General features: G+C 39.3%; 1 protein-coding gene across 2 annotated transcripts in view; it reads left to right on the top strand.

Moving 5' to 3' along the window:
• Positions 1-14,149, top strand: part of LOC148277491 (dipeptidyl peptidase 9) — a 30,826-nt gene extending 16,677 nt beyond the window's left edge. The window contains exons 9-18 of one of the 2 annotated variants that reach the window (XM_088232826.1): positions 246-408; positions 1,673-1,767; positions 2,188-2,340; positions 4,067-4,238; positions 4,702-4,877; positions 6,796-6,939; positions 7,685-7,763; positions 8,534-8,726; positions 9,253-9,471; positions 9,507-14,149. In XM_088232826.1, coding sequence (XP_088088952.1) covers positions 246-408; positions 1,673-1,767; positions 2,188-2,340; positions 4,067-4,238; positions 4,702-4,877; positions 6,796-6,939; positions 7,685-7,763; positions 8,534-8,726; positions 9,253-9,457 — 1,380 coding nt within the window. In that variant the 3' untranslated portion in view covers positions 9,458-9,471; positions 9,507-14,149. Of the gene's footprint in view, positions 1-245; positions 409-1,672; positions 1,768-2,187; positions 2,341-4,066; positions 4,239-4,701; positions 4,878-6,795; positions 6,940-7,684; positions 7,764-8,533; positions 8,727-9,252 lie in introns of both variants that reach the window. The other variant, XM_088232824.1, reaches the window with a different exon arrangement.
• The last annotated feature ends 563 nt before the right edge of the window (positions 14,150-14,712 follow it).

Raw genomic sequence — 14,712 nt, 5'->3', positions numbered from 1 at the left:
GCAAAATAATGAATTTTCAGTGCGTAAAGTGGCCACTTAAACCAGCCAAAATCGATGGAAGAATCTAAGAAATACGGATGTTCAAACAAAGGTAAAATGGTGAATATTACAGTGTTTAAAGTGGCCACTTAAGCCAGCCGACGACAGGTCATAAGCCTATATCACCTTCTCTAAAATGTTCTTCATCTCTGGTGTAGTGTGTTATTTCGTCCCCCCGGTTCTGAAATGACGATGCTTGTCCACAGGTCCTGGTGTCGGAGCGGGCCCCCGACGCCTGGGTGAACGTGCACGACATCCTGCACTTCCTCCCCGCGCCGGACCCCTCGAGCGTCCAGTTCATCTGGGCGTCGGAGCAGTCGGGGCACCTGCACCTCTACCTCATCACCGCCAGCGTCGCCAAGAGAGAAGGTCCCACCCCCGTTTGACTCGAGTCCATATGAATTATTCCGTAGTTCCAACGGCGATCTGATTTTTCCACGATGGCCCTACTAGGTCCCATTTTTTCCGCACATTCTCATTCAATTTCCTCCCAAATTAACGTTTTTTACGTTTTTCATAACCCCGGTTTTACGTCGAAATTTTTTCACAACTCATTTGATCTGTCAAAGACGAGGTAAATAAAAAAAGTGTAAATCATTGTCTCAAACCAAATTCAAAGCAGGTGCAGTGCAATTGACCATTTTGTTTAAGTGGCTAATTTTGACATTTTACTAAATTGTGACGTGCGGTCGACGCGTGTTTAGGAAGAATAAAGTCTTTACATCAATAAATTAAGTTGCAGAAAGTTTAAAAAATTGGCAATATAAATATTATTTGATGTTATACACACATAATGTGAAAAGTAGATAGTTTAAACAGTTATTATAAAAGTGTGAAACAGTTTTGCCGCGATGTAAATGACAGTTGAAATTCAGTGTTGCCATACTAAAAAGAGGGATACCATATTTTGAAAAAATCCCAATATTTCGGGAAAAAATCGTTGTATGCATTTTATGCAAATTCAAATTTTCATTTTCGTGTTTTTAAGGTGGAGTGCCTACATAAAATTATTTACGCGTGTATTTTTTTAATTCAATAAAAAATAACACATTGCAGTTTTGTTTGAAAAAATACAAAATATTTTTAATTATATTTATTTATTTATTTATTATATATACGGCCTGAGCCAATTACAACAGTTACTTGAAGAAACATAGATGCAAGAAACTGAACAAAAAGAACGTAAAACTATTTAGCAAAGACAAACAAGGGCAAAACAATAATTGTATACAATATATTCATAAAAACGAAAGACCTAAGACTTCGAGCTAGACCATGCCAATCCAACTATCATTGGTAAATATGAATAATCCCCAATCATGACATTTCTTACAATTTTTCTGCAGTATATTTAATATAGTCTCGTACAATAATTATATTTTAATGATTTTTTTTTATTTTTATTCATTTCCTCACTTTAGCGTTTTCCTCAGTTTTACACCTTTTTTTGTTGCTCCCTTGAACAACGTAAAAAGGGGTTTTTACTTTATACGAAACAGCAGAGGGCCAAAACCTGTTCCTTGTGGGACTCCGTGTATGTCTTAGTATTACAAACGTTTCGACCAATGCTTGCCGCGGAAGCAGATCTGTGCACGCAATATTCTCTGTGCCTAAATAGTTTGGTTTGTTCCAGATTTGGCTGCGAGCCCTTCTCACATCGAGCCCAAAATTATCTCCTCCCTGGCGCTGACCAAAGGAAAGTGGGAGGTCATTGGAAAAAATATCTGGGTAATATAACCTTTCTCCATATTGACCTTTCCCTCACTGTCCCAAAAAGACCCCCGCGTTACGGTGCTGTGTAGTCACTACGCATTAAAAAATTAAGAGATTTAAAAATGAAATATTTACAGGGGATGGCTTTAATTAACCATAATTTAATTTAAAGATGATAACAGAGATGAAGAACATTTTAGAGAAAGTTATATAGAAGTCTAGGCATCTACAGGGCTTATGACCTGTCAATGGCTGGTTTAAGTGGCCACTTTACACACTGTGTAACATTCACCATTCTGCCCATACTTGAACACCTATATTCCTTCAATTCTTTCATCTGTTGATGTTTGTGAAGTTAAAGAGCTGAAACCTTTATTTAAAAAAATAAATTGTATAAGTATATGAAGTGTAAAAAAAATGAATTAATATCTGCAGGTGGACGAGTTGCGGGGCCTGGTGTACTTCGTGGGCCTGAAGGAGGGCCCCCTGGAGCGCCACCTGTACTGCTCCTCCTACCGGGACCCGGAGCCCGACAGCCCCGCGCTGCTCACGGAGCCCGGCTACTCCTTCACCATCGACATGGACGAGGTAACCTCACGCTTGCATCTTTGCAACTTCGTTTTTACGTAACTTTGTTTTTACGTAACTTTGTTTTTACGTAACTTCGTTTTTACGTAACTTCGTTTTTACGTAACTACGTTTTTACGTAACTTTGTTTTATTGTAACTTCGTTTTACTTAACTTGGTTTTTACGTAACTTCGTTTTTTGTAACTTCGTTTTTACTTAACTTCGTTTTTACGTAACTTTGTTGTATTGTAACTTCGTTTTTACTTAACTTCGTATTTACGTAACTTTGTTTTTTTGTAACTTCGTTTTTACGTAACTTCGTTTTTACGTAACTTCGTTTTTACGTAACTTTGTTTTTTGTAACTTCGTTTTTACTTAACATCGTTTTTACGTAACTTTGTTTTATTGTAACTTCGTTTTTACTTAACTTTGTTTTTTGTAACTTCGTTTTTACTTAACTTCGTTTTTACTTAACTTCGTTTTTACGTAACTTTGTTGTATTGTAACTTCGTTTTTACTTAACTTCGTTTTTACGTAACTTCATTTTTACCTAACTTTGTTTTTTTGTAACTTCGTTTTTACTTAACTTCGTTTTTACTTAACTTTGTTTTTATGTAACTTTGTTTTATTGTAACTTCGTTTTTACTTAATTTCGTTTTTACGTAACTTTGTTTTTTTGTAACTTCGTTTTTACTTAACTTCGTTTTTACCTAACTTTGTTTTATTGTAACTCCGTTTTTACTTAACTTCGATTTTACGTAACTTCGTTTTTACGTAACTTCGTTTTTACGTAACTTTGTTTTTTGTAACTTCGTTTTTACTTAACATCGTTTTTACGTAACTTTGTTTTATTGTAACTTCGTTTTTACTTAACTTTGTTTTTTGTAACTTCGTTTTTACTTAACTTCGTTTTTACTTAACTTCGTTTTTACGTAACTTTGTTGTATTGTAACTTCGTTTTTACTTAACTTCGTTTTTACGTAACTTCATTTTTACCTAACTTTGTTTTTTTGTAACTCCGTTTTTACTTAACTTCGTTTTTACTTAACTTTGTTTTTATGTAACTTTGTTTTATTGTAACTTCGTTTTTACTTAATTTCGTTTTTACGTAACTTTGTTTTTTTGTAACTTCGTTTTTACTTAACTTCGTTTTTACCTAACTTTGTTTTATTGTAACTCCGTTTTTACTTAACTTCGATTTTACGTAACTTCGTTTTTTGTGACTTCGTTTTTACGTAACTTCGTTTTTACGTAACTTTTTTTTAGATTTAGATCTAAATTTGTTGCTTGTATATAGCGCCATTTTTGTGAAAATTACCTCAAGGGCGCTTTACAATATCCAATGTTATAAGTATTTTGAGTATGTTTTGAGTATTTTTGTAGTAGAGTATGTCCAAATGACAGGTCATAAGCCCTGCAAATGCCTAGACGTCCATATCCCCTTCTCAAAAATGTTTTCCCTCTCTGCTGCGACAAATTTTGGTCTGAATAACTCCCTAGGGAGAAAGTCCAGCATGTCTGCAAACATTTGGACACCCTCGAAACATTGTTGTAAAAAATGTTGATCGGGAAAATATTTGAATGAAAATGGATGGATAAAATGAGACCTGAACATTTCGGCAAAAAAAGCGGGAAAACGTGGCCGCTTAAACCAGCCAATGACAGGTCATAAGCCTCGGAACATCTATAGTATTAGTACTCCAGAATTGATTGATTTCTGATCCGTGTTAATCTTGATCTTTGCAGAAATGCGAGGTGGTGGTGGCCACGTACTCCAACATCCGCACGCAGCCCGCGTGCCGGGTGTACCTGCTGCGGCACGGCCCCGCCGGGCCCCGCCTGGTGCTGCACGGCTCCCTGCTGGAGGCGGGCCCCGCGCCCCTGCTGCCCCCGGACTGCCCCCTCTACCGGCTGCCAGGTATCCCCACTCGCGCCAGAGAGGGAAAAGGGGACACGGAAGCTTAGGCATTTATAGGCCTTATGAACTGTCGTTGGCTGATTTGAGCGGCCACTTCATACACCGTGCAACATTCACCATTCTGCCCACGTTTAAACAACCGCATTCCTTCAACTCTTCCATCTGACTTTTGTGAAGTAAAAGAGCTGAAACCTTAATCGTGTGTGTGGGTGAGATTCATCCGGCTGAACCAAATCACCCACTAGGCAGAATGGTGAATGTTACACAGTGTGTAAAGTGGCCACTTAAGCCAGCCAACGACAGGTCATAAGCCCTGTAAATGCCTAGACTTCCGTATCCCTTCTCAAAAATGTTTTCCCTCTCTGTTGAAATGAATTCAAACTGAATTAAGACGGGGACAATAGGCCCGATGCCGGGACGGGACAATGCTCTCCCGTCCTCACGCGACGTCTCCCCTCCGCAGGGTCGCTGTGCAAGGGCCGGGCGCAGTACTCGCAGCAGCTGCTCAGCACGCGGCTGGAGGGCTCCGGCGAGGAGCTGCACGCCATGCTGTTCCGGCCGCACGTCCCCGGGCCGCGGCCCACGCTGCTGTACGTGTACGGCGGGCCCGTGGTGCAGACCGTCACCAACACCTTCAAGGTACAGTAGAAGACACAAGACTCAATGGTAGACTCGGTGGGCGTGGAAGCGGAGAGAGGTGTTTATAATTGAATTTGATCCAGTGATCGTTTGAAAGAAGACAACTTGTTATCGAAGCAATCAAGACTGGTATGTTTGTTGGCAGACCGGAGAATTCTGGGCACAGGGGAATGGAAACCATAGTTAGTTCTGTGGTTATCGGTATGAAAGATTCAGTTTTGTCTGAGGTTTCCAGTTGGAATATTTAATTTTATCGAGCTCAGTAGTTCAGGCGCATCAAAGAGCGAGTTGAGAATTTTAAATAGGACTAGAAGGCCGGATTTATTTCAACGGTCTTGAAGAGAAGATATATTTAAGGTAGTAGCTATAAAACTAGTGGAACTTATCAAAGCCCTTCACTCAAATAGCGAATGCCGAATCAGAATCAACGATGTTGTCACAGATTGGTTCGAGGTCGCCACCGGAGTTCCTCAAGGTTGCGTCCTTGCACCGTTCCTGTTTATAATCCTCAGGCTTAAGGAAGTCGATTCAACTAGGTCGAGGAGTATCCATCTCCTCCTCTCGAAAACTCTGCGATCTAGAGTATGCCGATGATGTGGTTATAATCGACGATTCAGTCGGGGGTCTTCAGGCTACTGTAGATAGCCCAAATAGGTACTCGGCATGCATGGGTTTAAAAATCAATCAAATTAATGTTTTAACGTTTTACAACAGAGATGAAGAACATTTAAGAGAAGGTAATATAGAAGTCCAGGCATCTACAGGGCTTATGACCTGTCAATGGCTGGTTTATGTTTAAACATCAACAGATGAAAGAATTGAAGGAATATAGATGTTCAAATATAGGCAGAATGGTGAATGTTACACAGTGTGTAAAGTGGCCACTTAAACCAGCCATTGACAGGTCATAAGCCCTGTAGATGCCTAGACTTCTATATTACCTTCTCTTAAATGTTCTTCATGTCTGTTGTAACATGTTAATATAAACAGCTCCCCAGGGAGTTGAATCCAGTCCTTGTCTACAAAAATTTGGACAAACTCAAAATATTGTTGTTAAATTAATGTTTATCGCAAAAGTCAAAATCAGGTGTTCACAATGGAGTCCCGGTCCCGACTCTGATGTATGGGAGCGAAGTATGGACTCGGAAAAACAGGGTGAAAGTAGCCTGCGAATGCTGTCGAAATGCGATCTCTCTGGCGAATGTGTGGTAAAACTATGTACGATAGATGCGCAAATGTTAGTATTATCGACAAAATCAAGAAAGGAGCTCTGCGTCTGTTTAGACATGTGGAGCGAATGGACAGCGAAAGAACGGCTCAAAACATTTACAGTGCGAATGTTGACGGATGCAGAAATAGAGGAAGACTGAGAAAGACATGGTATGACAAATCCTACAAATACTCGAAGATGGGCATGTCAAATGTCGGAATAATCGGCGCGCGTGCATGAGAAGATGTATGAATGTAGAGGAAGCGAGATCTGTGTGCAAAAATCGAGCGATGTGGCGTCCTATCCCCTCTGGTTTGTTTGAAAGCATTAAATAATTCAAATTACAGGAAAACCTCGTACGAGCATTTTGCTGGGATCTCCTCTTGTAACCGTATGGCCATAAATCTGTCAGTGGCTATTGTCTAATGTCCAGTACCTTCATAGATTGAAAAAATGTCTCAGAGGGGAAAGTAGGGGGACATCGAAGCATCACTCTAAGAATGAATGAATTTTTGTAAATTTATTAAGGGGTTCATTATAGACGCAGCGCAACCTCCCCAGCCCACTACACCAGAGATTGCCGCTGATTGGAAAAGAGCAAAATACACAGTTCTGAGAGTGCCAATGTCCAAGATGTTCCTAAGTGAACCAAATCCACACGACGACACAGCTTTCTTGATCTAGGAAATGATCTCTATCGTCTTCCAGGGAACTCGCGAGCTGAGGATGCACATGCTGGCGGCGCGCGGCTACTGCGTTGTCTGCATAGATTCCAGGGGCTCCAAGCATCGGGGGGTCTCCTTCGAGGCGCACATAAGGGGCCGGATGGGGACCGTTGAACTGCAGGACCAGGTGAGGGTCGCCCGGGAATCGGTTAAAATTTTGCGATGACTTTTTCGCACTTGACGCGCCGATAGTAGGGAAATATAGCGATTTTTTTTTTCACAATTTTTTCAACTTATTTATTTTTCATTCCCTTTCCGCACCTAATGGTGCATAGGGAACTGCATGGTGCAACAATCGCGGCGTATCACGATATTTTTTTTTACATGAAGGTAAGATGATCAGTCGTACGCTTCAAATACTTCAGGGACTGTGAAATATTCTACTGTTAAACATTGTTTTTTTAAATAAATATTTCACATCAACCATGTCGGGAATCGAACTCGAGACCTCTCGCATGGCAGGTAAACGCGCTGACCTTTACAACACGAGGCCGACTGAACTTTCTACTTAATAATACCATAAAAAATCTTTTTTTTTTAAAAATTTTTTTATTACATTGGCCACGCCCCTAATACGTCACGATTCATGTTAATTTTGAACTTTGTTTAAAACCGTTAAAATTTTTATAGATGCCAAAAAAGTCGCGTTTTTCCAGGGACATATTTTTGTTACAATTTCTTTTTAAAGTTAAATATAAAAATATTTCTCCATAATATCCATATTCATTTTGAAAATACAATAAATCGTTCTGAATCCATTTTATATATTTTTATCGGTATTCGTAGCATGTCATATTTCCCTATTATATTGTGTCCATTTAACCCCATCTCACCCTATGTATTTGTCTGTTTCATGTTACCCTTCTCCGCAGATTGAAGTCCTGAAGTGGCTGGCGAAGGAAACTGGGTGTATCGATCTCACGAGGGTAGCCGTGCACGGCTGGTCTTACGGTAAGACGATTCCTATTTTTTATCTTGAGAAATGACGTAGATAGGGGCTGCGGGGGTTACTTGACACACGGGGTAAGTTGGAGCGGAGATAAATTGATTACGCTACCATGTCAGGGCTAATACGCCCTTCCAATACCCATGCGCCGCTCTTATTGTCCTACCTAAGACTCTCAAATTCTTTCAGGTTCTTTCGCTCGTGCTGCGAGCATGAGCTAATGGCTAATATTATTACCTTTGCCTTCAACTATAAATAATTTAAACAATTAGACGTGAATATTACATTTTTCCAACATAGAATTTCTCATTTTGTCCAAATGTTTGGAGAGACCGGTTGGATTCAGATCTTAATTTGTTACATCAGAGGGAAAACATTTTTGAGAAGGGATTATGGAAGTCTAGGCATTTATAGGGCTTATGACCCGTCATTGGCTGGTTTAAGTGGCCACTCTTCACACTGTAACGTTCACTGTTCTGCCTATGTTTAAACATCCACATTACCTCAACTCTTCCATCTGTTGACTTTTGTGAAGTAAAAGAGCTGAAACCTCTGTTGCACCAAATTTAGTTCTAAAAAACTCGCCAGGGAGGAAATCCAGCCTGTCTGCAAACATTTGGACATACTCAAAACATTTTTGATTAGTTAATCATTCAACTATGTTGAAAAAAATAACAGGTTTTGTTTTACTCGGAAAAGAGCGAAGGCCTTTTCGGGCCATGGGGTTACGCTTTCAATGGAAGCATCAGGTTCTATTTCTGCTCTCTGTCCGCAGGCGGCTACCTGTCCCTGATGGCGCTCGCGCAGCACCCGGACGTGTTCAAGCTGTGCGTGGCGTGCGCGCCCGTCACGGCCTGGGAGCTGTACGACACGGCGTACACGGAGCGCTACATGGGGCTGCCCGCGCTCGACCCGCTCGCCTACGACCGCGGCAGCGTGCTGCTCAAGGCGGGCCTCTTCCCGGACCAGTGAGTTGCTGTCCCCGGCGTTCTATCTATCGCGCGACCGGACTCGAGGCTTTGGTTCACCGGATTATTGTTCGTTCTCTCCGCGTCGTGCACATCTGTTTTAGCATTCTTTCGTCTTCGAAGACTCCCTATGAGGAAGTTCAGTTCTATGGGAAATTTGATATTAAAATGTAAAAAATTAGAGCAAATGTTGTCACCCAATTTGATGACTATAATTTATTTATGAATGAATAATTTTGGATTGTGTTTATTTGATATCTTAACTTTTTTTTCCATTAAGTCAAGTAAATGATATTGGCCAAGGGGCCGTCGCCAGAATTGATGACCACACATGCCCGATTTATGGCATTTTCCTTCACTCTTTTCAGAACTTCCAGCTCTAGGTTCTCGCATTCTCGACGGATACTATCTTCAAGCAGAATACATGTCACAGTTCTCTTAATCCGGAAACCAGCGATTGGACCTCACTGGAGATTATCGAGTGCGTAGTGTCGTTTTTCGAATAATCGTTTGTGCCGCTTTGCAGGGAGAACCGTCTGCTCATCGTGCACGGGACGCAGGATGAGAACGTCCACTTCCTCCACACGAAGCAGCTCATCGACGCCCTCACCAAGGCCAACAAGCCCTACCAGCTGCTCCTGTACCCCGACGAGCGCCACTCCCTGCGCCAGCTGAGCTCCATCACCCACTACGAGACCAGCCTGCTCTCCTTCCTGCAGAGCCACCTGTGAGAGGCTCGACCGCTGTAAGGAGTGGCCGTCGACGCCCTCGCCGGCCGCTCCCGTATTCGCCGACTGAGTTTCATCCCCACTACCAGACCCCAAGACCAGCCTGCTTTTGCTACTGCGCAGCCACCTGTGAGAGCTTTGAGCGTCACACAAAGCAGCTGTCGACAACATCACCAAAATCAAACTACAATAGAACTCCGATTATCCGAATCAATTGGGACCAGACCCCATTCGGATAGTTGGATTTTTTCCGAAAAAATTAATCATGGTATCAACAATATTTTGAGTTTGTCCAAATTTTCGTAGTTAGGGACTGGATTGAACTCCCCAGGGAGCTGTTTATATTAACATATTACAACAGAGATGAAGAACATTTAAGATTTTCAGGCGATGCCTAGTATGTAGGTGAAATGATTCAATTAGATGAATCTCAACCGCATAAATAAAGGTTTCAGCTCTTTAACTTCACAAACATCAACAGATGAAAGAATTTAAGGAATATTAATGTTCAAATATGGGCAGAATGGTGAATGTTACACATTGTGTAAAGTGGCCACCAAAACCAGCCATTGACAGGTCATTAGCCCTGTAGATGCCTAGACTTCTATATTACCTTCTTTTAAATGTTCTTCATCTCTGTTGTAATATGTTCATAATCACCGTATGCTTGTTGAAAATGAAAAATGAGCTTTTAATTAATTAAATGAAAAGGCGACGCTTGTTCATGTTAAGCGTAGTTACAAGCGCTGTACATTAGTACAGTTTGCTCGCTGATCATCTCGGCTGTTTGTTGTGCCCAGCGGTCCAATTTCACACGATGGCTATCCCCGTAAGGAAGAGATCAAAGAAATCGATTCGGCATACCGAAAATCGGCTCGAGAAATATCCGGCTCGAAGGACCATATTATGTATGATGACCTCGGGTATGTATAAATAGTACTTTTATTTTATATACACTCTTAAGCGATGCGTTTAGTTGTTCATCTTCTTCTTCTTCTTCTTCAGCCCTTATTGCCATCTTCCACATTTTATCGGCAATAGAGGCGACGTCGTCGACCCATCTTTTCTGCGGCCTTCCGACACTTCTTCCGTTTGCCCATGGACTCCGCTTTAATATTCTGGCTGTCCACGCCTCGCCGCACGTCCCGCCCACGGCCATTTCAATTTCGCTGCACGATCCGCGATACCCAGGACTCGGCTCGGCGCCTTTTTTCTTCATTTCGCACTCCGTCTCTTAGACATACACCGAGCATCTGTCTTTCCGAACCGTTTCCGGGGAAAAGGCGTGATGGTTTGTTTCTTTAACGGGGACAATCATCGCGTAAAATTTAACCGCTGGCCACTACGCTGTTTGACTGTCATCATTCGCTGTCGGCAGCCTTCAGAGTCAACACAGTAAAAACTGGTTTTTACGTTCCACAATTTTACAGGTCAGGTCCGATTTTTTTCCATTATCAACGTATTTTACAACAATTTTTCGAGTGTGTCCAAATGTTTGCAGACAGGCTGGATTTCCTCCCTAGGGAGTTATTCAGACCTAAATTTGTCGCAACAGAGAGGGTAAACATTTTTGAGAAGGTAATATGAACAGTCTAGTCTAGGCATTTGCAGGGCTTATGACCTGTCATCGACCGGTTTAAATTGCCTTTTGTCACGCCGTGTAACTTTCACCATTCTTCCCATGTTAAAACGCCGTAAATGCTCAGACTTCCATATCATCTTCTCGAAAAGGTTTTCCTTCTCTGTTGCGACAAATTTAGATAAAAAATATTAAATTTGAGATTCCGTCGCCAATGTTCAAATCGGCTCAAATCGGCCAGTTTGTAGAAGTGGCAATTTCGTTTGTAGGCATCTAATAAATTAATCAATTACTCCGAGTTGACATTTGTTACACTTTTATAACAGAGCTTTTTATTTGCGCAAATATGATTAATTTTAATGAAGACTAGTGGATAAAATTAGGAAATCTTTTTGAACCTACAGACATAATATCGACAGTAGTAATGCTAAGTGAGTGACCTAAATTGTTTCACAATTTAGATTTGCATATACCACTTTTTGCACAATTTTGAGTTACATATACCACTTTTCGCCCAATTGTGAGTTACATAACATGTACCACTTTTTGCCCAAATTTCAACGACATAATATATACAACCTGTCTCACAATTTTGAGTTACACATACCACTTTTCGCCCAATTTTGAGTTACATGTACCACTTTTCGCCCAATTTTGAGTTACTTAACATGTTCTACTTTTTGCCCAATTTTCAACGACATAATATATACAACCTTTCTCACAATTTTGGGTTGCATGTACCACTTTTCGCCCAATTTTGAGTTACATAACATGTTCTACTTTTTGTCCAATTTTCAACGACATAATATATACAACCTTTCTCACAATTTTGAGTTACATGTACCACTTTTCGCCCAATTTTGAGTTACATAACATGTTCTACTTTTTGCCTAAGTTTCAACAACATAATATGTACAACCTTTCTCACAATTTTGGGTTACATGTACCACTTTTCGCCCAATTTTTAGTTACATAACATGTTCTACTTTTTGCCCAATTTTCAACGACATAATATATACAACCTGTCTCACAATTTTGAGTTACACATACCACTTTTCGCCCAATTTTGAGTTACATAACATGTTCTACCTTTTGCCCAATTTTCAACGACATAATATATACAACCTTTCTCACAATTTTGAGTTACATGTACCACTTTTCGCCCAATTTTGAGTTACATAACATGTTCTACTTTTTGTCCAATTCTTAACGACATAAAGTATACAACCTTTCTCACAATTTTGAGTTACAAATACCACTTTTCGCCCAATTTTGAGTTACTTGTACCACTTTTTGCCCAATTTTTAACGACATAATATATACAACCTTTCTCACAATTCTGAGTTACATGTACCACTTTTCGCCCAATTTCGAGTTACATAATATATACAACTATTCTCACAATTTTGAGTTACATATACCACTTTTTGCACAATTTTAAGTTGCGTTATATATACTATTTTTATCCCAATTTTGAGTTAAATAATAAATACCACCTTTCTCTCAGTTTTGAGTTACGTATACCACTTTTCTCACAATTTAAAGTCACATATAACACCCTTTTCTTAGTTTTGAGTTACGTATACCACTTTTCTCACAATTTAAAGTCACATATAACACCCTTTTCTTAGTTTTGAGTTACATAATAAATACCACTTTTCTCACAGATTTGAGTTACGTATACAAGATTTCTCACAATTTCAATTCACATATACCACTTTTCTCACAGTTTTAAGTTACGTATACCACATTTCTAATAATTTAAAGTTACATATACCACCTTTTTCTTTGTTTTGAGTTCCTTAATATACACAACTTCTTCACAATTTTGAGCATGTATACAAGATTCCTTACAATTTTAAGTTACATATACCACTTTTCGCCCAATTTTGAGTTACATAATATATTTTTTATTTTTTTATTAATAAATTTCATAAAAGGTACATGTTTTAAAAAAATATATACATATCTACTTTTACACATCCAGTAAATGTTATCACTGTAACTCTCCAAAAAAGAGACTAACTCTTGTGCTCGGAAAGAGACTTACACTGTTTTAGTTGTTTATTTAAAAGAGTTTATATCATTTTAAATACGAGTACACGAGAAAAAAATAAAAACATAGGACATATAAAGAAAAATGCATTCATACTAATTAAAATTCAATGTAGTTTTTACATGTGTGCAGAAAATTTCTTTAGATTTAATTTAAATTTATTTATTGATATATTATTTTTAGTTGTTTTTAGTTCATTGGGAAGATTATTATAATTTTTTACACCTTTGAAGACACAGCTATTTTGACCATGACTTGTGTGGAATTTAGAAATTTTAATATTATGTTGGTATCTGAGTGACTTATTCATCTCAAATTCTTTTATTTTTAAAATAGAATTTATTTTATAAAGAGTGATTGATTGGGTTGTGGTCCTGTGGCTAGTGTCTCGGACTCACGGACCAAAGGTCTGTGGTTCGAATCCCACTTTACCCCAACTTGATTCCATTTTCGTTATTTGAGTTATTTACAACTCGTTGAAAATGGCCCTCAAAATTAAATATTTGGGTAAATCATAAGAACGCAAATATTTCTTTAAAAAAAAAAAAAAGTGTCAACTGTATGAACCTTAAATATTTTAAATAGACTTTCCTGTATCCCAATTTTGAGTTACATAACAAATACCACTTTTCTCACAGTTTTGAGTTACACATACCACTGTTCTCACAATTTAAAGTTACATATACCACTTTTTTTACAATTTAAAGTTACATATACCACTTTTTTCACAATTTAAAGTTACATATACCACTTTTTTCACAACTTAAAGTTACATATACAACTTTTCTTACAATTTTGAGTTACATCTACCACTTTTTTCGCAGTTAGAAACAAAGCTGTTTGATGTTTATTTTACTATAACGAGTAACCACAAAGTTACGGCTTCAATATTTTTTAATTTTTGTTTCCTGCGAAATGTCACTTAGCAATTTTACTGTCGACACGTAGGCGAAATGCAATATTTATAAAAAAAAATTAATCTAAGCTTTATTTTTTGTATATAATATGAATTAAAAGATGTATCAATTTGTGTAAATTTCATAATAAAATTATATGAATATTCTGTGTTATATTTTCCTATTTCGCAACAATCACATTTACTACTCGACTCGGATTGAGACCAGATCGAGCCATCTTTTTCAAAACCGGCCATCTCCTCACGGCCCGGTAAGCGGATGCCGGGTTTTGGACATAGACGAGACTCGTTCGCTGTCTCGGCGTCACGCCGGTGTCTTGGCGAGGTCAACAGCGAGGATAGAACGCCATACTCGCATTTAATATGGCAATGAGCTTGAGCTTCCGATCCGCCGACCAGGGCCGCGATTATGATGGGAGCCAAGGACGTCATACCCTCACCATGACGGTATAGTTGAAGGCAAATTCTCTCGAGCGATTACAAAGATACACTGCCGACCCCCACCGTCAAGTTTTGGGTAGGTACATCAGTATGTAACAAGCGGAAGTGTACGAAAACAGCTTCATTATGACGTCATAGTTGAAGATGAATTCTCCCGAGCGATTGCGAAGATACACTACCGATCCCCCCACCATCAAGCTTTGATGTAAGTGCATCGGTTTGTACCGACGGGTCCAGTACCTTTCGATACGCGTTAAAAGTGACAA

Source organism: Micrasema longulum, unplaced genomic scaffold, assembly GCF_059751315.1.
Source record: "Micrasema longulum isolate JH-2025_06_02 unplaced genomic scaffold, ASM5975131v1 h1tg001024l, whole genome shotgun sequence".
In the NCBI taxonomy this organism is placed as follows: Eukaryota; Metazoa; Arthropoda; class Insecta; order Trichoptera; family Brachycentridae; genus Micrasema; species Micrasema longulum.
This window is presented reverse-complemented; position numbering and strand designations above follow the sequence as displayed.